Source organism: Triplophysa rosa, linkage group LG1, assembly GCF_024868665.1.
Source record: "Triplophysa rosa linkage group LG1, Trosa_1v2, whole genome shotgun sequence".
Lineage (NCBI taxonomy): Eukaryota > Metazoa > Chordata > Actinopteri > Cypriniformes > Nemacheilidae > Triplophysa > Triplophysa rosa.
Window position 1 is genome coordinate 28,368,026 of NC_079890.1, and position 23,022 is coordinate 28,391,047.

The window sequence follows — 23,022 nt, forward strand, 5'->3', positions numbered from 1 at the left end:
TTTCACCTCTGCATTATAACATGTACTGAATCAGTTTATTTATTCTATGAAAGTGTAATTCTGTGAATCACTGTAGTGTTAGTGCTTTGTGTTTAAGAATAGATACTACAGATGCTTTTTTATTCTTCCCCACAGACCAGGACCACAGTGAAGAAAATTGCAGTGGCTCCAAAATGGAAGAACTATGGCCTTAGAATATTTGGATTTATTCATCCTTATAAAGATGGTCAGTGTATTTTTTAAGTTAGAAGTGTCAGTATTATGAACACAGAGATGCTTAACGATTTAACCTATTGTTATAGAGTGCCTTACACTTAAAGGGATGATTAATCCAATATGAACAATTCTGTTGTCATTTATTCACCCTCATGTTGTTTAAAGCCTGTATGTGAGAAGATTTTTTTCTAGAAATGTCTCAGTGATTTTGTGTCCATACAATGGAACTCAATAGGGTTCAATGACAGGTTGCTAACATTTTAAATATCTTCTTTTGCCTTCTACAGAAAAAAAGTTGTACAGGTTTGGAATGACATGAGGATAAGTAAATGATGAAAGAACTTACATTTTCGCGGCTGAACTATCCCTTTAAAGTAGGATGAATTGTCACATTTTTGCAATTTTCTGTGCTCAGAGTCTCGGAGTTTAGATGTCCTGCGGGACCATTAAACAGTGTTCTAAATTGAAGCAATTCACCCTTTTACTAACTACTGTAAACCACTTGTCTCAAAGTGAACAAATGCAGTAAATACATCATATTGACTCTTCTATATAATTCAGAGACTCATCCTTCTAAAATATGGAATTTCTTCTATCGAAGCACCTTGCTGATTGTTTACTCCGGTCTTTTGCATCATTACTGATTGAACTTCAGTTTGGGGATACAAACAGATGGCCTGATATTTAGCTGAGGCATTTTATGATACAACTTGGAATTCATGGGTCCCTTAAGGATAGCAGCTCCAGATCATTTTCATTGCCTCAAGCCTGTTTCACTGTTGATTGCTTGCTTGAATTGATATACTGTACAGTGTTTTCCCCCAAATATGTTGGGCAAATCTATAAATCTCTTTCTGACCGTTGTTCAGAAATGGTACATTTACAGTATATAAGGGAGATCTAGAGTCACAAACACATGCATTCAATACGATTTTTCATGTTTTATAAAGAAGAATTAGACTTTTGTAACTATTAATCAAATTCAAAAAGGTTCTTACATTTGTATACCTTTGCTGTGCTGTAATGTGTGTTCACAGACATGTGCAAAGTGTTCTTCAGGGTGGGTTGCAAGAGACCTGAAAACTGCCATAACTGACAGGACATCTGAAGCCCACCGAAAGTTATTTCACTGCGTTTCCTGCAGTCAGCACATTGTGCACACTCTCCTCAACCCGATAAGAAAAGGCTGCTGTCAGGAATTGTGCTTGTGGGGAAAAGTTATGAAATGTTTTCATTAGTAATTAACTAGAGTCGCTGAGTCAGACTTTTGACAGTGGCACACAAACTCGCAAGACAATAAGAGAATTAACAACGATTGTGAATTTGAGGATTGAAGCACAGACAGCCATAATGAAGCTGTCGGAGCTGGATGATAGTGTGAGATAATCAATTCAAATTCATTTCTATAGAGCTTGCAAAGCAGTTTTGAAGAACAAATGGTACAGTCATGAGGTAAAAATAGTATAGAAATGAGCAATGTGACGGACAAAACAACATTTTAAGTAAGCTTCGAGCTGAGCAGGTGAAGCACGTAATGAGGTTATATTTATTTATGAATGATTTATTTTAGGTGATTTCCAGTTTGCCATCGCATCAGATGACAACTCTGAACTGTGGCTAAGCTCAGATGAGAGTCCGCTTAATGCCCGACTGCTGGTATACGTTGGACAGGTGTGTATGAAACATGAAATTGTAGCTGTAGTGTGTAATGTTTTGCTTGTGGAAAGCCTTAAAGGGGTCATATGACACGGCTAAAACGAATATTAGCGTTTGTTGTAGATATAATGCAATGTTTATATATAAGGTTCAAAAACGCTGTATTTTCCACATACCGTGCATGTTTGTATCTCCTCCTTGCCCCACCTCTCTGAAACGTGTGGATTTTTTACAAAGCGAGGTGTGCTATGATTGGCCAGTTAACCAGTGCGTAGTGATTGGTCGAATACTGCAAGCGTACAGAAATGTAACGTCTCTTACCATATTTGGAACATCGGGTTCCAAAGCAATTGTACTGACAGGTACGCCCACCTTACTTGCGTATACATTTGGGCGGTCTTAGTCAAATCATACCATGAACTGACATAGATTGTGGGGGTGTGGTTACACGAAGCGTTTCAGGCAGGTCTGGGTGAGCATTCGCTTTTAGATAGAATGCATCTTTTGTTCCGACACTTTAATATTTGCAATTTTACTTGTTTAATACATGCATGGGCAACTTATAACACACCAAAGACACAGAAAAACACGTATTCGAGCCATATGACCCCTTTAATTTTAATATGGAAAGAGAACTATTAGTTAACTATTTACTGTTTGATTTCCCCGAAAAGTTTAAACGATTTCAAGAGATTTGTCAGACTTGAGATTTGAGCCACATTGAGCTGAAGTGTTAATGTAACCTTAATATGCTGTAAAAAGCTGACAATCGAGATCAGTTATATATATAGTTAAAGTATTGGAACTGAAAGGCCTGTTTTCTTTTGGATGCTAATACAGATTTACAAAAGCCTTTCTTCACTGACTTGATAAAAGATTTATTTTGGTCTCTGTTCTGTGTTGTCATATAGCAAGGCTCCGAGTGGACAGCTCCAGGAGAGTTCAGCAAGTTTAGATCCCAAACTTCTAAACCTGTGCGGTAAGTGTTATATAGGCTACTGTACCATCTGTCTTTATTTCCCAATGAATTTCGAATGTTCTATTAAAATCTAGATTTTGCCTGCATGCTCTGATTTTGATTAGTAAAGAACATTCCTGATCCTGGAACAACAATTCTAAAATTCCAAATTCTTACCCATTTACCTTCACCATAATATACCTTTAAAGTAGTATGGAATAATACTGTAGGTTAAGAATAGGATACAAGCCACTATGCTAAAATATGAGTGGCTGATAAGAAAATTCAGCAAATTTCAGCAAAATCAAATGTTCAGTACTTTAACACATATTAGTTAATAGGACTTGACGAGTATTTAAAGAGTGAAACTTTATCTGCCAGCTCATTACTTTATAAAGTTGATATCTGTATGTTGTGTTCAGGATGAGCAGTAATGTGTCACATACCCTCTTAAAAATAAAGGTGCTTAAAAGGTTCTTCACAGCGATACCATAGAAGAACCATTTTTGGTTCCACAAAGAATCATTCAGTCAAAGTTTCTTTACAGAACCATCTCTTTCTTTTTTAAACTTGAAGAATCTTTTTTCACCACAAAGAACCTTTTGTGAAACAGAAAGGTTTTTCGGATGTTAACGGTTCTTTATGGAACCTTTTAGACAAAAAAAGGTTCTTCTATGGCATTGTGAAGCACCTTTATTTTTAAGAGTGTAGGGTGTGTAGATTAGAGGGTGACACGGGAGTGGATTTTCAAACCTCTCCCGTCCCACTCCCCCCCCAAAAAAAATCCCGTCCCAATCCTGCGAAAAAACTGGGGTAAAATCCCATACCGATCCCAGAAGAATGACTCCCATTCCATCCCACTCCCGTTTTGTTTTTGGGTCTGAAATCTGTCAGTTACAGTAAAAAATACAGTAAGACCGCCCAGAAATGTCGGTGAGCACGACAGAGGCATCATTTTCCCAGAGTAATCGTTGCAGCGTGAGTTTCGAGTCCGACTCCATTTTGATTTTCACGGCCACAGTCTAGTGAGTGCATGGGGAAGCCGCCTTCTTCTCTCATATTATTGGTGGTTGGCATACCAACTTGGTGCATTACCGCCACCAACTGTTACGGGTGTGTGGAGCACGTCATTCACTTAACCAGCCACACCAAAGCAAACAGAAGATTATATGTTTATTTATTTCAAATGTATATTTGTGTATTCCCGTATGTCAGGTTGTGGAGTTCAAAAATGTCAGCCTCTAGTGTAGATCACACCACTGTGGTTGGACTCAGTGGCGCATTCACTTGTCATTTCCAAATGAACACATATCAGGATAATTTTTTTCATTCTACGAATCCATTGCACATTGTTCCATTATATTTTGTATAATGGATTTAGATTACACATGACAACTCTGCAAACTGCTCATATGAATGAAAACATTCAGTGAGATTTCAGCCTACTGTTATTATTCTTTTGTGGTACTGTGTTGCCGTCTAAAGCAGCTGGTGATCGGCAGTAACAGTCATGTTGTTTATTAGAGATGTTTGTATACATTTTCTGTTGATTATCATTCAATTATGTAGAAGAGCATTATAACCGGGCATATATCTAGACGTGCAGTAAGTGTGCTTTTGTCATTTGACAGATCTGGATTTACAGAAGCCTTATTTATCATTGTATGAATTGCCCAGCAAAATTGGGAATTCCATTGTGCAAATCCCATTTCCACAGATCCACAGATTTTCTGGAAATGTTTGCGCCATTACCTTATTTGCAAAGTGTATTGAGTAAATCGGGCACTAACACAACGCAGATGGCTCATGCAAATAAACGATGCCATCGCAGCTCAATCAACTCTTAGTGAATTCCCTCCTCACAGCATTCTGATATCCAGGGCCAAACCTACAAATCAATGACCATTCATTAAACCTGGCTGTAAAACCCGTAATTTAGTCCCGTCGTCCTTGTTAAATGGTCTTAAACAGCAAAGACGGTGCACGGTCAACTTAACAGTTAAATGAATACGGGCATCAGGTGTAGTTTCTTGAACAAGTGCGCTTCCCAGCAGGTTCCTGCACTGACAGTGTGATTGTAAATCACAAGAGACACATTAAATAGTAGTTTGTCAGAGTAAAGTGTCATGTCGTCCGTTTTAATCGTCCTTGTCGGTCTTCTCCAGCCATTGCTGATTGGTGTGGAAGTGATGTCTCAGTGAGAGCGGCGTGTGCTGTTGAATTATTCATCAGCAGTGTCAGTCTAAAAGGGAGCGCGTACATGTTCCAGAATATTTTAGCGTCAATAAAAGACGAGCGTGGTTATTGGCACTCCAGTGGGAAATGCAGAGAAGTGCCTACTTTTTTCACTGATTGAGCTTTGACAATGGCCTGGCGATGGTTCAAACTGCCACTAGAGCGTCTTTGATTCCACCGCTTTTGTAGTGGGCTTGTCAGGATGTGGAGTTAAACAAACTTGAACAAATTCTGAATCCCATCCAAGTAGATTTAGACTTTGTCTACCCCATCACTTCTCTCTTTGCTTTCATTTTGCCCTTCGATCTGGACTTGTTTGGTGACAGAGCGGATTGGCCCGTTGAGTCGCATTGACTAATGGGCTGGATTTTTGAAAGCAAACAGAAGAGGCTTCTGACAGAATTGTCTAATTCCCACAGTGTCTAGGCGAAAAAGAGCACTAATGAACTATGGTGAAATGTGTACAGAGCGATCAAGAAGAAAAACGTGTCTGTCTGAGTCTTAAATGACAAACTAGGAAGATGTTATTTGCAAAGTATGTTACATTGTGTAGAGATGCATGAAAATCGCTAAATGTGGAATTGAGAAATTATGGTAAAATGTGATCCACTTAGGCCTAAATGGTTTTATTGCTTATATTTGTTGAGATATTAGGATACTCAGAGTAAGTTTAGAAACCTTCACAAAAACCACAAACCTCTTTCTTCAAGGTTATTTTTCATTTGGTAGTGTTTTTGATTGCTTGCCATATTTTTGGATTTTCAGAGTTATATGTGCAACATACAGTATATACACAAAATATAGCTGAAAGATTTCATGCACCCAGGCCAATTATGTTCTATATAATCACACATAAAATAAAACACACAAAAACAAGACAAACAAAAGCAACACCCTGAGACGCATTCAACATTTTTATAGATACAACTTTTAGTTTCTTTTCTATTTCTGTGTTTTATTTATGTCCATATTCTATTTTAAATGATTGCACACCCCTATGTGATAATGCGGCCATCACAAAAGCCTTAAATGCGTACCGTACATGCATTGTCTTTTCATGTTTCCCTTACAGTACATAAAGGACCATAGTAAAGCATCAGTCTGGTGTACCCTCCATAGCTTTATGATAGGAAGGACAGAGTCACTCCAGGACTCTGAGATATAGCCTCTCACATTTATGGGAATATTACACTTTTGCAAGGCCAGCAGGGGTCAACTTCTCTTGACTTTCTACAGTAGAAGTATCTGTCACAAGTGTGCTTGGGAATGTTAAAAGCAGTTTCGGTTTAGTTCAGTTTAGTCATTTTGTGAAAGGCCATCTATAAGACTGGTTAAAGTACTAGTAGCTACTCTAGCTTTTTTCATACTACTGTAACATTATTAAAGTTTTACTTAAAACTGATGTATTTTTTATAACCTCCCAGTGGTGGCGTTTCTCCAAAACCTAGGGTATGGCAAAAATTTCTCTGGCCATACTACAACGACATTCCAAAGTAACGGAACCATGAATTATACCACATCTTATCTAAACAAAACGTGTACAAGAATGCACGAACATGCACAGAGACTACAGATAACAAAGCCTACCCTCATATCGTTTAAAATGTGCTTTTTAAAGCTCTAATTCTGCAGCAAAAGGGCGACTCCAACAAAATATCTATTAAACCATCTGCCATTTATACTGTGTGTGACAATCGCTTCAAACCCACAGCCAGATGTTGTCATAACAACCACCAACGACTACGTTAATCGGGTACGAGTCTAAAATATACGCCAAACATTAAATGAAATTAACAGCAAACACGATTAAATATGAAACATGTCTTACCTTGTCTCAGTGCAGTTTATTGCATAAGTAGCGGCGAGGTTGAAGCAGTGCAAAATCTGTGACGTCCAAATGAAAACACAGGTAATCCCAAAAGACGTGCGGATATTTAGTGCAATGAACTGAGACATGGAGTACTTTTTTATTTTTCCCAGTTAACGTAACAAATATTATTCATCTTGCAATATTAATACATCTGGCTTGCGCAGATGAGATTGTTATGTGACTGTTAAAATAAAAAATAATAATTGACAATTTATTGGCATATGTCGACATTAAAGACCTCACTACTACCCCTTACCTTAGCGTACACTTTATTATTAAACACCTGTAAGGCTTTTTTTTTAAATAAATGCCTGCATGATTTAATATGTGATGTGAAAACGTACAGTAGACAGGTGAAAGGTGGATTCGAACCTGCAACGCAATAGTGTAGTGACAGTCACGTGTCTTCCTCACTACACCATTGAAGCTGTTGGTGAGTGAGTGTTGTTTTTTACACTCTAAAATACACATGCTTCCGATGCCCATGCAAGAAATATACATATTTTGATTATCTTTAATGAGCATCATTATGCACACTTTGTTTCGCACTTTCTTTTGTCTGAATGCTAGGGTATGGCAACTGACATACTCTGCCATACTCAAACGCCGCCCCTCTATGTGCAGAAACCGTATTGACTGTACTGTAAGTCAAATCATAGGCTGATTATTTTGAAAGTGTAAATACTGCGAAAATAATAAAACATCGCTATGTTTAGTTAGTAGTGGCATGACTAAGGGGCAGGACCACATGTGTGTGAATAGAAAAACTGTTTTGAAACATTTTTGCAATCGCGTTTGCGCTTGGTGCCAGCAGAACAGAAATTATAACCATATTTTTTAAATCATTTTCATCATGGCTTTGTAATCTCCAAACATGTGTAATTAAGCACATAATATTTTGTCACATTCAGTCTTCTCGTATTCAGTTCAGGCAACTGTTGTTTTGCAAGCGTGAATGAAGTTATTGGTTGTTCTCTCTGTTTGTTCTCTGCTAATCTGTGCATACATGAATTGCTTGTTTCCGTAAATGAACAAGAAGAACAAACTTTACGAAAGATGAATGTCGCATTTTAGAACTCTTATTAATCTCCATTCTAATGCTGTTTTCATTCGTACATCTATGCCAACGCTTGTGTTCTTGTTATATTGAGTTCAATCATGTACAAATGTACATCCACAAATGTCACAATAGTCTTTTTAGGATTTAACCAGGTCTGCTGAGGTGTAAAGATGCATTTTGGTGCACAAATGAGTGGTCTGAATGTAATACTGTAGATGTAATATTTATTTTTGGGTTAGATTATATTGTGACATTCATAGTGTATTGTTTGACCACAGTATAGATCATTTTGGCATTATAAACACGATCATTGTCAAACCCTATAATCATAAATGATCACCTAGATAACCACTTCATTATACTACAGCAGGCTGATTGTATATTCATTTGGACCCTCCCTTCCTTATCTCAGTCTGTTCATCACTCTATCCTATTCATCCTATTTATTATTGAATAAAACTGTTTCAGATGGAGCCAGGCAATTAATCAACCAATTACAGTAAAACCCCAATCCTCTCCCATCTGACCCTGATCTACTGGCCATTACTTCCTCCCTCACTGATTGAGTCATTTATTTTCTGAACCCTTTATTTCATTTAACTATAGACATCAGTCTGCAGACATCGAAAAGAAACACAACACAGACTCTAAATCTGCAGAGATTAAACAGCAGTTTTTTCTGTATTTTTTGTTTCTTGTCCAAAGAAAAAATAATAAAGATGCAAACTCTCATAGAGTTCTTATCTCTTGGGCAGTTAAAGCATGTGTGTATTAATTGAACTGTCTGATCTTGTTAAGAGAGGTTTCACTGCTGATCAGGTTCTTGTAGATCATAGGGCTCTGTTGAGGAGAAAGGAAGGAACCTTAATACTTCTGTCAGTGTTTACGCACACAACCTGCACACAACACACCATGTCCTTAAACGAACTATAGTGCATCTTGCATTTTTCATCTTTGCATCTGCCCGTGTCCTTTCTGTGCTCATGTCTTCAATCTCTTTATAACTTTTCCCTTTCTCATTAGACTAGTTCCCTGCCCTTTCTTCCTTTAACTTTTATCCCCCCGAATCCTCCTCTCTCTCTCGCTTTCTCTCTCTCTGCAGTCTCATGTCCTCTCGGCGATACTACTTTGAGATTTTGCACAAGCAGGATGACAGAGGTTCCGACCATGTGGAGGTGGGGGTGAGTATAGAGAACATTTCAGCAATGTTCAAGGTGTGACAGCTGGTGTGTATGAAACAAATTACTTTTTCAAAGCGTCCTTAATGAAACAGAGTGAAAGTGTCAATTAAATTATAAAGTTGAAGTGTTTAGGAAAGGTCTAATTGAGTTTTATTCATGACCTTTTGCTCTTTCTCCTGGTTTCACCCCCTTTTCATTAAAATCCACACTAGACGAGATTGTTTTATTACCGAACACTTATTTGGAAATAAACAGTATTGAATGAGTCATGAATGAAAGCTATGTTTAAAGAACACCCCCTTCAGCTAATGCATTATAAAACGATAAGAAACACATCAAATTACTCTGAAGAAAACCTTTTCCAAAGGGCTCTTCACTTAAATCCCCAAAACGTAACATGGTGTTTCTCTCTGTAATGACACTGTCAAAGGTATTACCGTGGTCCAGTGAAAACAATGTAAACTATTGTAAATTTATAGTGGCTATATCCGCAGGAAACAAACATATAACTGCCAGCTACTTTGGTAACTCATGACCCATAAAAACCTTTATTGATACTACATCTTTGACCATGATGACATATTTGAGTATTATAACAGCCTTGAAAACATACAGTGGTTTTTGATAGCCCGATTATGTCTAAAGTGCACCCAAAGGATGCAGAATTTAACCAGCAAACCCCTCTAATTTTATTATCCAGGAAAAGACATAAAACAGAAGGCTAGCAGGGAGAGGGAGAGAGTAGAAAATACAAATCTTGGAATCACTTTCTGTAATTCTTGGGTGTGATGGACAAGATTCAGGAGAGCAGAATATCAGCTAATAAAGAATGTGTTCCCCTGGAATTATAATTTAACCACAATTTGTATAAATAATATATCAGGTAAAATTGTACCTCTTCCTCACAAGTTTTGTGTTGATTAACAAAGTTTGACCCTTGTGTTTTAATCAGGCATTTAACTGGACAGTCACTATATAAAACTAATAGTGAAGCTTTCCATTACACAGAAAGGATTTGGCATAATTTGTATACATTTTCTATTTTGCTGTGCTTCAAATAATCACTTGGCCTCTGTTGGTGTTAAAGGGACAGTTCATCCAAAATTGGAAATGCTGTCATGCAATCTCTACTTGTTCCAAACCTGTACAAATTTCTTTGTTTGGTTGAACACAGAAAAAGATATTTGGATGAATGCTTGTAACCAAACAGTTCTTGGACCCCACTGACTACCATAGGTACAATTACAATGGTAGTCAAAAGTGCCCCAGAACTGTTTGTTTTACATTCTTCTAGATATCTTCTTTTGTGTTCAACAGAACAAAAAAAAATAAAGTAATTTTTTAAAGTAAAATGTATAATTTTTCCTACTATGGTAGTCAATGGGGTCCAAGAACTGTTTGGTTATAAGCATTCTTCCAAATATCTTTCTGTGTGTTCATCAGTACAAGGAAATTGATACAGATTTGGAACATCTCAAAGGTGAGTAAATGATGACAGAATTTTCATTTTTGGGTCAACTATCCCTTTAAACGAGAGGTTAGGCATTGTTATCTTCAACAAACTACAGTCAATTAAATCTAAAGTAAAATCTACAAACAGCACAAACGTGAGCACCAAAAAAGTTTCACTGCAGTTTCCTTTGTGTCTATTATAAATGCACAATTCTAAATCCATAGTGCATAACTTTCACTGCCTGGAGGCTGAGAAGGACCAAGTGTGAGCTGTACTTTACTCCTTATTCAATGTTCCCAAGTTCACTTGAGCTAGGAGTGTTCGGGAAGAGGAGCTTCAAAGACTTGAGAGGAGCCCAATGAATAAATTCATGGGGTTTGGAGGTATTCTCAGCGTGTGAGTCAACGGGGACCAGACACCAAAAAGCGAAAAACAGCTAATTATCTGTGGCAAACACAGAAATTCATTTATTAACCAAACCACATCCACTTCGAAGGCTCCTGTTTTCAGTCTAGTATTGACTTTTTTACTGAGTTTCATCTGTTAAACCAGAAAATGTGGGCTAGGCTCAGTGTTTCGCTCATGTGCATCTCATGCTATCTTTTAGCTTTAGAACCTTATGCCAGTTATTCTGAGCCTGATTAGCATTTTAACTCAATCCCCAGTCTTTGTAGGAACAAAGAGGTTTAATAAAGCCTGTCTAATGTAGTCTGACCAGAACCTGTCCATTATGAAATGTCCAATAGGAGCTAGTATAGACAGTACTGCCAGTCAACTGTGAATGGGCTTTGTTTTATTCATTGTCAGGACAAAACAGAAATAACACGCTAGCTGATGCAATATGTGCAACATCATGTAAGCTTGTCTATGGATTGCTCTTAGACATTTCAGACATTTCTCAAGACTGTTTTTGCCTTTGTCTGTGTTTGTCTTTAGCTGCATACAGCTTTTTTGCAGCACAGAAATAGACAGAGCTTCTAAGAAAGCACAACTACTTAAAATAGTGGTTGTGTCTTGGATAAAGTTAAACTTTTCACTAAACGTTTTACCTAAACTGGATTTAATTTCTGGTCATTTTTAGGTTAATGATGATAATGGGCAATATGTATTAGCTAAAAATTGTGTTGAGTTGTTAGTGGTTAAAGTTCAGCACTAGGCGAGACAATTGTTTTAGAGATTTGTGCTAGTATTATGGGACAATAAGTCACTTTGGATAAAAGCATCTGCTTTATACTTAGCCGTCAGCCAAAATGTATATGTAATTTTCTAATGCAATTTAATGTCATAAAAGGCTTGGTTTATAATAGCTACCACATAGCAGTGCTGCTGATGTACAGTATAGGCTACTGTATAAAAATGTTCATGAGTAGGTGATGGAGGGAAATTTGATCAAATTTGGGACTAACAATAACACACAACTGTGTAAATACTTCATCATTTTTAGTGTTTTTTCGACTGAGTTTTTATCCCTGTTTACTGAGGAGAGGTCATTTGAGGCATTGGAAACTCATGCACTTCTTTTCTATTTTTGTTATTCTTTTATGTAAGAGCTCAGAGTTGTGGAATGTGACAGATCCAGCATCCTCTAAAATGATTGTTTCACCAGCCCTTCTGTCACTGACCCAGGTTCAAGTGGCTAGGAAGTACACCTGATGTTTATTATGGCTTGTCACTGCTGTAAATAATTCAGCACTGGCTCTCTGCTGAGACCGGACAAGTGTGTTTACCAGTGGACTTTCAGGTCAAAGATGGGTGTGATGAACAGTGGATAGTCCACCCCAGGTGTCTCTGTTTTCTAGCCAGCAATGAGAGTAAATGGAAAGCAAATGGAGTCTTTGCCGACCTTTTCTGCTTCTCTAAATTGTGTTCTGATCAAATATCGTCTACATTAAATAAACATGGCGCTGTCACTTTTTTATTGCAACAATTGCTTTTATCTCTCACATGTATTTTTAATAGAAACATCTGACATAGTTGTTTAAATTAATATTACTGAGATCTCCTGAGCCATGAAAAAAGGAAATGAGCAAAAAAAAACACATTTTGGGTCACCGTTTGAAAGTCATATTGGTTTTAAAGGGCAAGGTGTTCATCTACTGTAGGTCTAGATCTTAGAGCGGCGTTGTGGCCCTTGACTCCAGTTCTATTGTGTGTTTGTTTGCATGTTTTTGTTTTGTCAGTGGTGTGCTTTTCTGCATTTGTACGTGTCTTTGTCATTTTTTTAAACATTTTTTTACCCATTTACAGAATAGTAATACAGCTCAAAATGTATATTTATCAGTGCGTGACTGTGTGTGATTGTTTTCATGTCTATATTTGTGTGTGTGTGTGTGTGTGTGCGTGTGTGTGTGTGTGTGTGTGTGTGTGTGTGTGTGTGTGTGTGTGTGTGTGTGTGTGTGTGTGTGTGTGGGTGGGTGCGTGCGTGTGTGTGTGTGTGTGTGTGTGTGTGTGTGTGTGTTACCGGGGGCAAATATGCATCTGTGGCTGCTCAGATCTGACATTGTGCTGTAACTGCACTCCATCGATTCCCGAAAGGCAGATAGGACCTTGAGAAACGCTGGCAGTATAGAGCAGGCAGAATAATAAACACTTGAATCGAACTGATTCAGGTGTGCTGCATGTTTGTGTGTGTTATGTGTCCAAAACTAAAAGTAATAAAAGTCTTATGTATTAGATGTTTGGTTAGAAGTCTTTGTCAAAGTTTCTATTGTGAAGCAGCAAATTCATTACTTGGAGTCAAATAGTCTCCTCATGATCGTCTTTTGTGTGCGAGTCCGTGACTAATTAGTATGCAAAGACAGTAAGTTTGACAGACACTGCTGTTCTGTTACTGTATGTACCATTTTCTGGGCCTTGGAATTGTCAAAATATAAGCATAAATATGTCGAAATCAAACTGTTCCAAATTCATTTCACTCATATTTTCTTTTTTTGTCTTTGCTCCTCTTTGCTTTTTCGATTGTTGGGTAAATGAAAGAGAAGAAATCCTCTAAAGATTTGTAAGCGCTTGGCAGTGTGATTAGAGTTTTTTAGTCTGCGACTGGTAAATGACCTCTTGTCTAAGAGTGGCCAAGGAGAAGTGATTCTGTAATTGTAGAGCTTCTGTAGAGGAACTGCTATGTGTTTGTATACCATATATTTTAAGATGTAGTGCCGTCCCAAAGCACTGAACGACTGGACCTTTCTATTCTTCACACATCAAAATCTTTTATTCTCTTGCAGTGGAGACCTTTCCTGCCTGGGCTGAAGTATGATGTCATTGACTCAACTTATATCTCAATGTACACAGGTAAATGCTGCATTATTATTTTAGGTATTATTTATGTATGTTATATTAATTATGAATTATGTATGTATGTATTATTTGTTACCGAACTGTGAGATGTTTACTTCATCAACATTAGTACCATTGTTCGTACTAGTGACAGCGGTTGCTAAGACTGTGGATAGGTAAGAAAGAGCCTGTTTCACTGTTTTCTGAAGTATTTGTCTGTTTGGATTTACTACCGAAGGCATGCAAAGAACAGTACTTGCATTGCATTGCATCTCACAAGAAAAAATGGTGCCCAGGAGCATTCAAATATATTATAGCCATCAATACCAGTTTACTACCATAGACAAGTTTGTTGTCGTGTCAGGCATGGCCCATACTGTTGTCCACGTCATCCGTACCAAACTCCAGCTATTCCCCATTCAGAGATACACCTTCACACCAACAGCGCAAACTTGGTTGTTAAACAGATGCATAACTGTTTTGGACTGTAAATTGGAACAGAAATCTCAGGTGTAAGATTTGCAAACTGTTGCAGTAAATAATCACCTATGAACATTGCCGTTATCATTCACAACCTCACAACATCCCATCTGTGTAATAAACATTTTACTTGCGTTTGATAGTAGGCAATGGCAAGTAGGTAATCACCAGAAAGCACTTGTCCCCGAGTCTCCTGTGTATGATGTGACAGTCAGCGTCCCTGCATGTATCGTCTTATCAGCCATTACACATGTTCCCACATTCTCCTTCAAATTACTGCCATTCATCAAGGGAACTGACTTTGATTTACACATGCTTATAACAGGAAGTTGAGACACAAAGTGAAACAGAGAGAGAGAGGAGGAGAATCCCCACAACACTCCTTTGCTTCGTTTACATAATTATTTGAGACACTTTTTTTATTTAATCCTCACTGTATTTAACAAGCTGAGGGAGAGGGGAATGTGCTTTAGCTTCCACCACCAACCCACGCTGGGGGCGTAGAGCCAACTCCAGACGGTTGTCCTGATCATTAATCACACAGGCCACGCCCTCAAGGAGGACCACACAGTATATAGTATAGTGTGCATACACACACACTTGTCATATCATCAGGGAGATTCAGATTGTGAGACCTTCTATAGGTGGTTCTGATCTGTAAATTTAGTAAACACATTATTTTTATGTTTTATTTGTGCTATTTTGTAACAATTGTATCATGTCATAGTATTTCAACTTTGTATTTTTATTTTAGTTTAAGTTTCTTTCGTATCTTTGTCAATTATTATTATCAAAACATCCTTAATCAATACAAAAGTATTAGGTTAAAAAGGGTCATAATCTAAACTTTATAGATTCTTCTGCTGTACAGTCTGAGGTCACACACGTACGGTAGATACATTTTTTTTATTTCAAAAGTGCATGAACATCTTGTGTTGAATGATATGTTCCTTTTATTCCCTGTAGTCCATTGAAGAGATCATTCTCCATCAGAAATCTATACAAAGTAGCGTTCTGTAGCATTTACCACTGTGTTGCGAATGCTTTAAAAGATCAAATCCAGTCTAGCCCAAGGTTGAAATAAATGTGTTTACCAGTGCAACTCGATGCATTGACCTTTCTTAGTTACTCTAACTGTGTCTGACAAATATCTCTGTCTGTTCAATAATCAATAAAGACATAAGGTAAATGGCTAATGCTTCAACAGCATTGCCAGACACTTCGATCAAAGCCTGTATTTCGGTCTCCTATTGGCAGATTTCTGATCTATCTGATTGTGCTGAAAATATTCCTCTGCCAGTGTTATGAGCTTTCTTGCATAATTACACAACATTGCTACCATCAGGTATAGACTTCCATGCTGCATAACTCATATTGGCCCGTAACACATTTGGGGTCGATCGATAGGAATAATTAAAGTGTGTTTTCATCAGTGGCTAGCAGAGCCGGTGCTGTTGTGAGCTCTCATAACGTCAGGAGATAAGCCGTAATGAATAGACTTCCCTGCACGCGCACACACACCTGCATGCTTCAGTGCCCATAGACTGAACTCCAGGGGATTGTTTTAAGACGTGGACAGTGTGTGTGAGAGCCCGGTTGCGTCTCTTTAAGCTTTGGGGAAGTAACCATCTGAAAAAGAGCGGATCCATCCAGATCTGAGGTTTCCTAGAATGAGCCGGGGCTTTGAGCCCAGCTATAGGGATAGTGGTAAAAAGCCAAAAATCCTTAGCGTGTGATATATGAGCCCACATTCTGGCTTTCAGAATCTAATTTAAACCTGGAAATATACAGAATGGTGTAACATTTTGAAAAATTTAAGACATTAAGATCTTATTCTGCACTATTTCTAGGTTTAATTAAGGAAATATGTGAAATTAAATATATTGCATTAACTGTTCGCTTTTTCTTTCATTTGAAGAGCACAACATGGATGTGTGGAGTTCATGTTAGTTTGAGTGAATGCTGAAAAGAGGGCATACCAACTACAAATATTCTGAAATGTGCTGTATATGCTGTCCCAGATATGGCGTCTTTGCAGTATAAAATACTTTATCTCCACTTCTGTCCCTCTGTGACAGATGAATCCAGTCTGAAGATGAACAGTGTAAAGCACATCCCACAGACGCTTGCCAGCCACTCACCCACTCTGCAGGTTAACCACAGGACAGAGACACATACTGCAGACATGCTTACAGCAGACCCACGAGACACCTTCTACAAGGGTGTGTATTCCCCAGTGTTGTACTGTATGCATGCCTGTGATAGAACAATATTCACAAACTCACTATTGTTGTACATTAAACATTCTCCAATGTCTTATTAAGACTTAAAGTGATAGTTCACCCAAAATTGAAAATTCTGTCATCATTTACTCACCCTCTTGTCATTTGAAACCTTTATGACTTTCTTCCACAGAACACGAAAGAAGATATTTTGAAGAATATTGTTAACTGGACCCCACTTGCATTGGTTTTATGTCCATACAATAGAAGTAAATGGGTGCCGGTGCTGTTCGTTTACCAACTTTCTTGAAAATATCTTCTTTTGTGTTCTGCTGAAGAAATAAAGTGATAAAGGTTTGAAATGACAAGAGGGTGAGACAGAATTTTCATTTTGGGGTGAACTATCACTTTAACTATTATTAAAATCACCATTTACAGTAATTGAAATAACCTGTGTATCCTATCCTTTCAGTAGCCTACAGTAGTTATGTGTTGAAATATCCTTGCTATATTGTGTGTATGTCTGTGGTCAGCGCATAAAACTAACAGTCATCTATTTGTCTGGGTAGACTGAATCTGCTATGCTTAGCAGGCGTGCTCATTTTTAATAGCTTGTGTGGAAGCTTTGCAGTGCATTAGGCCCAGATGGTGGTGTGGACATAATGTCGGCTTGTTACAAGCAACACCATTGAATGTGCGATAAGTTAAATACTAAGTCACAAAATAATGAGGGTAAAAAGCAGCTTTTGTGATCATTTTGATCCCTTGTCAGTAGTAGTTGTGGTTTATTAATACATTTTTTAGCTAAAACATTTTTTGTTTTAAACATTTGTTAGTTATTTGTCAGTGTCTTGCTTGTCTTATAAGAACTATGAAAAGTGATTGGATTGTTCTGATGATGGATTTGTTTTCTTAGTTCCCATGATACATCAGTCTAGGCTGGAGAATGTTCTTCCGTCTTGTGTGTATTCTCCTACATATGTTGTGAAGGATTTCCCCATTGCACGCTATCAGGGCCTCCAGTTTGTAAGTAATTTGTTATCTAATTGACAGAATTTTTTGATGCTAAGAAATAAGACATTTAAAAAAAAAAATTGTTGTCTTTTTTATTAACACTAAGCGCTAACAACATAAGATTGTTGCAAAATTTGATAAACGTGTAGTGATACCTGTCCAGCTAACTTTTAGGAAAGACATTGCTGAGCTTAAAGCAAACAGTGCCCTCTTTTGGCCAATATCAATCAGTACATTTCGGAGTTAGTACATGCTATTTAATTATACACAGTGACTGTTTTTAATTCCTAATCTGTTTTATATGATTTTTTAAATAAATGTCTTGTTTTTTTTCTTAACTGACCACCCAGGTTTACCTATCCTATGTGTATCCCAATGACTTCACCAGACTGAGTCATATGGAGAAAAAGAACAAATGCTTTTACAGAGAGTCTCCTGTCTACTTAGAAAAGTAAGAATCATGATCATGTAGACAAATCAATCAATAAGTAAATAAATAAATATGTGAGATGCCCTGTGAAACATGGCTTTCTCTCTCTCTCTTTAATTCTCTTATAGATTTGGCTTCTATAAGTACATGAAGATGGATGAGGAGGAAGGTGACCTGCCTGCTTTCTTCCCCAAACCTGATGGTCTGTGCTCAGCTGGCAACTTAATAACAGACTAGAATTCAGCAGTTTTTTTGTCTCTGTAAAATCTCAATGTGGCGTCTGAAATTAGTCTAGCAGCATAGTGTATGTGTGCCCAGGGTTCAGAATCAACACACTGCAAATGCCAAGTGTAATAATGTACAGCGCTTGACAGTTGGCTGACAACTTAATTAGGAATAGAACCATTACATTTTTAATGAAATAGAAGGTAGAGTTCCTTTGTGTACCATTTAGTTGTAAAGTTTATTTTGGACCCTGTTTGTGCCTTGTGTGTGTATAGGTTTCTATACGTTGTGTGGACCAAATGTTCCCACAATGATAGTAAAAGTCTTAACCACCTACACTGAATTCAAGTTGATTATTAAACATACTAAATGATGCATATTTGTACAAACAGTATATAGTTTGTAAAGTATAAAAGGCATATACAAACAAACTTTGTGTGTGTGTGTGTGCATGTGTGTGTGTGTGTGTGCATGCGTGCGTGCGTGTGTGTGTGTTGGACAGTTTGTTGCAGCTGTCCTTAAACACACCCCTTTGCAGTTATATGTGTAGCAGCAGGGCTTAGAAAGCCTAAAGATAATAATTATTAGCTGTAGATTTGTGTCAACACCGCAGAAGGGTCATTGACTTTTCATCGCTGCATGCCATTAAGCAATTCTTTTGGATTACATGAATTAATTCAAGAGCTTACTTTCACTTGGCCTGTCTCTTCTGACAGATTTTCTGGAGGAGGAAGAGGGGGTCGACCCAGAGGAGAACATTAATTCTAGCAATCGGCCAGTCAGGAAGACAATACATACCAGTCCACCTAATCAGATGTCAAGGACAACAGCTTCCACTACCTCCTCGAAGCCTGACAGTTTAGACAGGGTTTCAAAAAGCCCTATCTTACAGCGAGGGAGGCAGTACATTCACTTTAAAGAAGAAGATGAGAGTAAAGGAACAAGAGAGGAAGGTTTTTATAAAAACTCTTTGCTGCAGATGGTAAATGATGACATGGCAGAAACGAAATATTTGGGGCAAGCGAAGGGAAGTGCAGGTGCTTTGGGGTCTCAAAGCGGAGCTCCAAACAAACAGGCAAGCGAAGAGGACATGGACATCCGAACTCATGGGTTTGTTCACAGAGGCCGTTCATTAGCTTGGCTCCTCCTTGACCCGGGACTGACACGCAAAAACAAACTAACAGGAACTGCCAACACACCCGTGAGGGGAAGGTCTCCTCTTAAACTTCCTCATAAATCCCCTCTTTATGTTTTAGCTAATAGGATTTTAAATAATGCAGGCAAGTCGGTTGTTTGGACCAACGTGGAGAAAGAAAATAACACCAACAAACTTTACATTACTAGACCTCGGCCGCCAAGCCATAGAGCAAAGGGGATACCAAAATCTCCAGTTGAGGTGTTTCCCGGTGTTTTCCTTTATCACTCTAGAAAGCGCCTTGTGGACTTAAGTTCAAAATGGAAATCCTCAAAAACACGAACCACGGCTTCTCTCCCCTGGTCGAACTTTCGCTTAATAGACCAAACGACCTCCACCCAACCATCTTTATTAAAAAACAGTCATACTTCCTTTCCCACAGAGCCTGAGCCTCATTATCAGAGCAACCCTACGACGTTCGTATCAGATCTGAATAGCTTGCCACCATTAAGCTCTGAAAACAGAGACCACCCTGGGCAAAACTCGTCTGAGATCAGCCAGCCTCCGGAGCTGGAGGCGACAAAGATCTCAGAGATGCTGGAGGGTTCAGACATGGCTCAGCAGAGCAGAGGTTTTGAGGATGAAGAGATATCAGAGTACAGTTACGAGGAGGCAGATTTGAGGCCACACTTGACGGAGGAGGCCATCAACTGGCAGCGTACCTTCAGCGTGAACCCTGTGGACTTTGAGCTGCTGAGGTCAGACTGGAATGACCTGAGGTGTAACGTCTCGGGGAATCTGCAGCTGGCTGAGAACGAGGCTGTTGATGTGATCTCGCAGTACATGGAGAAGCTGAACGAGAGGAGCGGGGGGTGAGTGTGCACGGTTGCAAGAATGTGTTTACTGAAATGACTGAAAATGTTTTTGGTCTCTATTTTGTGCAAAGTTAATTGTAATTCTTAAAACTGCAAAAAACATTGGACATGGGAAAAAATATGATATGTTTGACCCTTTTAAATGTGTGTAAGGGTGTGTGTGTGTGTCTATCCTGTTGAGTTTGCAGATCAGGTGTGCCGATCAAGCTTTTAATTCTAACCCTTTTAGTAAGACAATCTGAACTCTCCTGCTGTTAAACACTCCGTGTTTTATCTAATCATTACTTTATATGTCGCTTTAGCATAATAAATGCAAAACTGTATCACTCCTGACCCAACGAGATGTTGTGTTTAATTTTACGTCTCATTTACATTAACTTCATTTACTTTTCAACCCACCTCTCTCTCTCTGCTCTCTCGCTGTTGCCCTTTTTACCTCTCTATAAGGATCTACACTCTCCTCCATATTGTAAATATAGAGAAGCGGAGAGATTCAGCCCGGGGCAACCGATATTTGGTGGAGCTGCTGTTGATGGAGAAAGGGAAGCGGGTTGTGCGCCTGTCTGAGTACATCTATCTCCTGTTGCATCGCAGTCGATATGAGGACGGACTAGAGAGCAGAGAAGAAACCATGCCCTCGAACCACCATGTGACATTCAAAAACCCACCGCCCAGCACCCAAACTCATAACATCACACCCTGGAGCACCAGCTGGGCCAATCCCTTGCTCTGCCAGCCAACGATGTTAGAATGGAGGCATGATGTGATGGTACACTTTGTTGTGCCAGGTATATAAAACAAAGACATACTGCATTCATTTTTCATATTAATAAAGATATTAAGCTGTTTTGCTCTCTCTCTCTCTCTCTCTCTCTCTCTCTCTCTCAGTATTCCCATAGTAAGATAAAGCTAGATAAAACCATATAGCCACTCATCTGCGTTGTCTTTCTGTGGCAGTGAAGAATCAGGCTCGATGGGTGCAGCAGTTCATCTCAGATATGGATCTCCTGCACCGTGAGACCAAGGATGAGAATTTCAACGTGATCATCGTGGACTTCCAGAGCGATGATATGGATGTGGAGCAGGCACTGAAGGAGAGCACTGTTCCCAGGTGAATACATGTAACTCCAGGTGTTTTGTCAAGTTCTGGTTCAGTTTTATCCATTTGTATCTATAAAGAGTACATCATTTTTTTTTTTTTTAAGGTCCTACTTTGGTTTATGGAGTGTCCAAGTTTACGTACATTCATTTTCTAATAATAGGCAGTTATTCTTACCTTACTTCTTGACTGACTCTCAAATGATTCGTTCGGCAATTATCTGTCTAATCCCCTCCTTTCTGTCAGCGTACTCTGATCTGATTGGTCAGATGGTCAAGTCTGCTGTGATTGGTCTACCGCGTGCAGTGTCGCAAATGGAACGTAGGCGGGCATTACACGGAGTGACGCAAATCTGACCCGGAACTTAAATTAGAACGACAGACGACTCGTTCGCGTGATTCAGAGTCGACTCCTTTTTTCCCGAGCCAATAACTTTGTTATTCATTCACTTTCGGCTTTACAACTTGGCAGACTGCTTACATCCACATACAGCAACATTAGACACTGCATGAAATGTAATTTTAAGGACATTGTAATATTTACTCTTTAAGCTAAGCACCTGCAGGAAAGATGCGTGCATCTTCACAAGAGAGTGTCTGCATCCTTGTTGTTAGTCCTACATTCCTCCCAATACTACCCAAGAAAGATCAAACTTTTTTTGCGTTTCCTGTTCTTGGGTCTGTGTGTAGGTATGAGTATCTGAGAAGAGAGGGGAACTTCGAGAGGTCCTCTGGTTTGCAGATGGGTGTGGACACAATAGAGGTGAGAGAATAAATGAATGGGGAAAGAAAGCATAATGGTGTAGATCAGTTTTAGGGAACATTACTTTTAAACATATTAAAAACACATTACTCCATTAGTCTTAAACGTGTAACTATTGACTTCACATCGCTACATTTCATGGAAATAATTCATTATGTTTGTGTTATCTGTAACACGTTTACCCCAACACTGGTGATTGTGACTTTCAGGACAATCACAGCATAGTGTTCCTATGTGACCTGCACATCCACTTTCCTCACAATATCCTGGAGACCATAAGGAAGCACTGTGTAGAAGGCAGACTGGCATTCGCACCCATTGTCATGAGACTGGACTGTGGGAGTTCACCATCAGAGCCTGATGGTAAACATAGACACATTCAGAGACAGCCACTAGACATACACAAACACAGACACATACAAAACACATTTGTTCCAACACCATCTGTGCATAATGTGACTGATGCTATTTCTTGCTAATCCTGTTTGTATATAAACGGGAATCTGATTGCTAGCTTTTAGACATAATGTCTACCAGTTTACTTCTCCAGGCTCCAGGTTATATGCAACAATAATAAAAATACATGTCTCCCTTAATGTGCTCTATATCCGATTACAGTGGTACGTGAGGAGTAAAAAATTGGTGACACCTGCTTATCATACAGTGTAACAAAAATACATTTTATACAGTATATATTCTCCTAAAAAATCTTGATAATGAACCATGCTTTGTGTCACATATATACACATACAGCTGCAGAATAAATTAAGAGATCATTCCAAATTTTCATTTAATCAGCATTTCTAGATGTATTGTGGCTAGTCCACTCCAGTGTCTGTTGAATTTTAACAAAGTCAAACCTCAGGATTGACATAAAG

General features: G+C 38.5%; 1 protein-coding gene across 2 annotated transcripts in view; it reads left to right on the forward strand.

The window, feature by feature from the left end:
• The window catches only part of b4galnt4b (beta-1,4-N-acetyl-galactosaminyl transferase 4b), a 61,623-nt gene that overhangs the window by 37,079 nt on the left and 1,522 nt on the right, over positions 1-23,022 (forward strand). The window contains exons 6-19 of one of the 2 annotated variants that reach the window (XM_057330158.1): positions 136-226; positions 1,787-1,887; positions 2,784-2,851; positions 9,098-9,176; positions 13,851-13,917; positions 16,461-16,604; positions 17,521-17,630; positions 17,969-18,069; positions 18,177-18,250; positions 18,990-20,280; positions 20,731-21,071; positions 21,241-21,394; positions 22,072-22,144; positions 22,354-22,507. In XM_057330158.1, coding sequence (XP_057186141.1) covers positions 136-226; positions 1,787-1,887; positions 2,784-2,851; positions 9,098-9,176; positions 13,851-13,917; positions 16,461-16,604; positions 17,521-17,630; positions 17,969-18,069; positions 18,177-18,250; positions 18,990-20,280; positions 20,731-21,071; positions 21,241-21,394; positions 22,072-22,144; positions 22,354-22,507 — 2,848 coding nt within the window. Of the gene's footprint in view, positions 1-135; positions 227-1,786; positions 1,888-2,783; positions 2,852-9,097; positions 9,177-13,850; positions 13,918-16,460; positions 16,605-17,520; positions 17,631-17,968; positions 18,070-18,176; positions 18,251-18,989; positions 20,281-20,730; positions 21,072-21,171; positions 21,395-22,071; positions 22,145-22,353; positions 22,508-23,022 lie in introns of those variants that run through there. The other variant, XM_057330166.1, reaches the window with a different exon arrangement.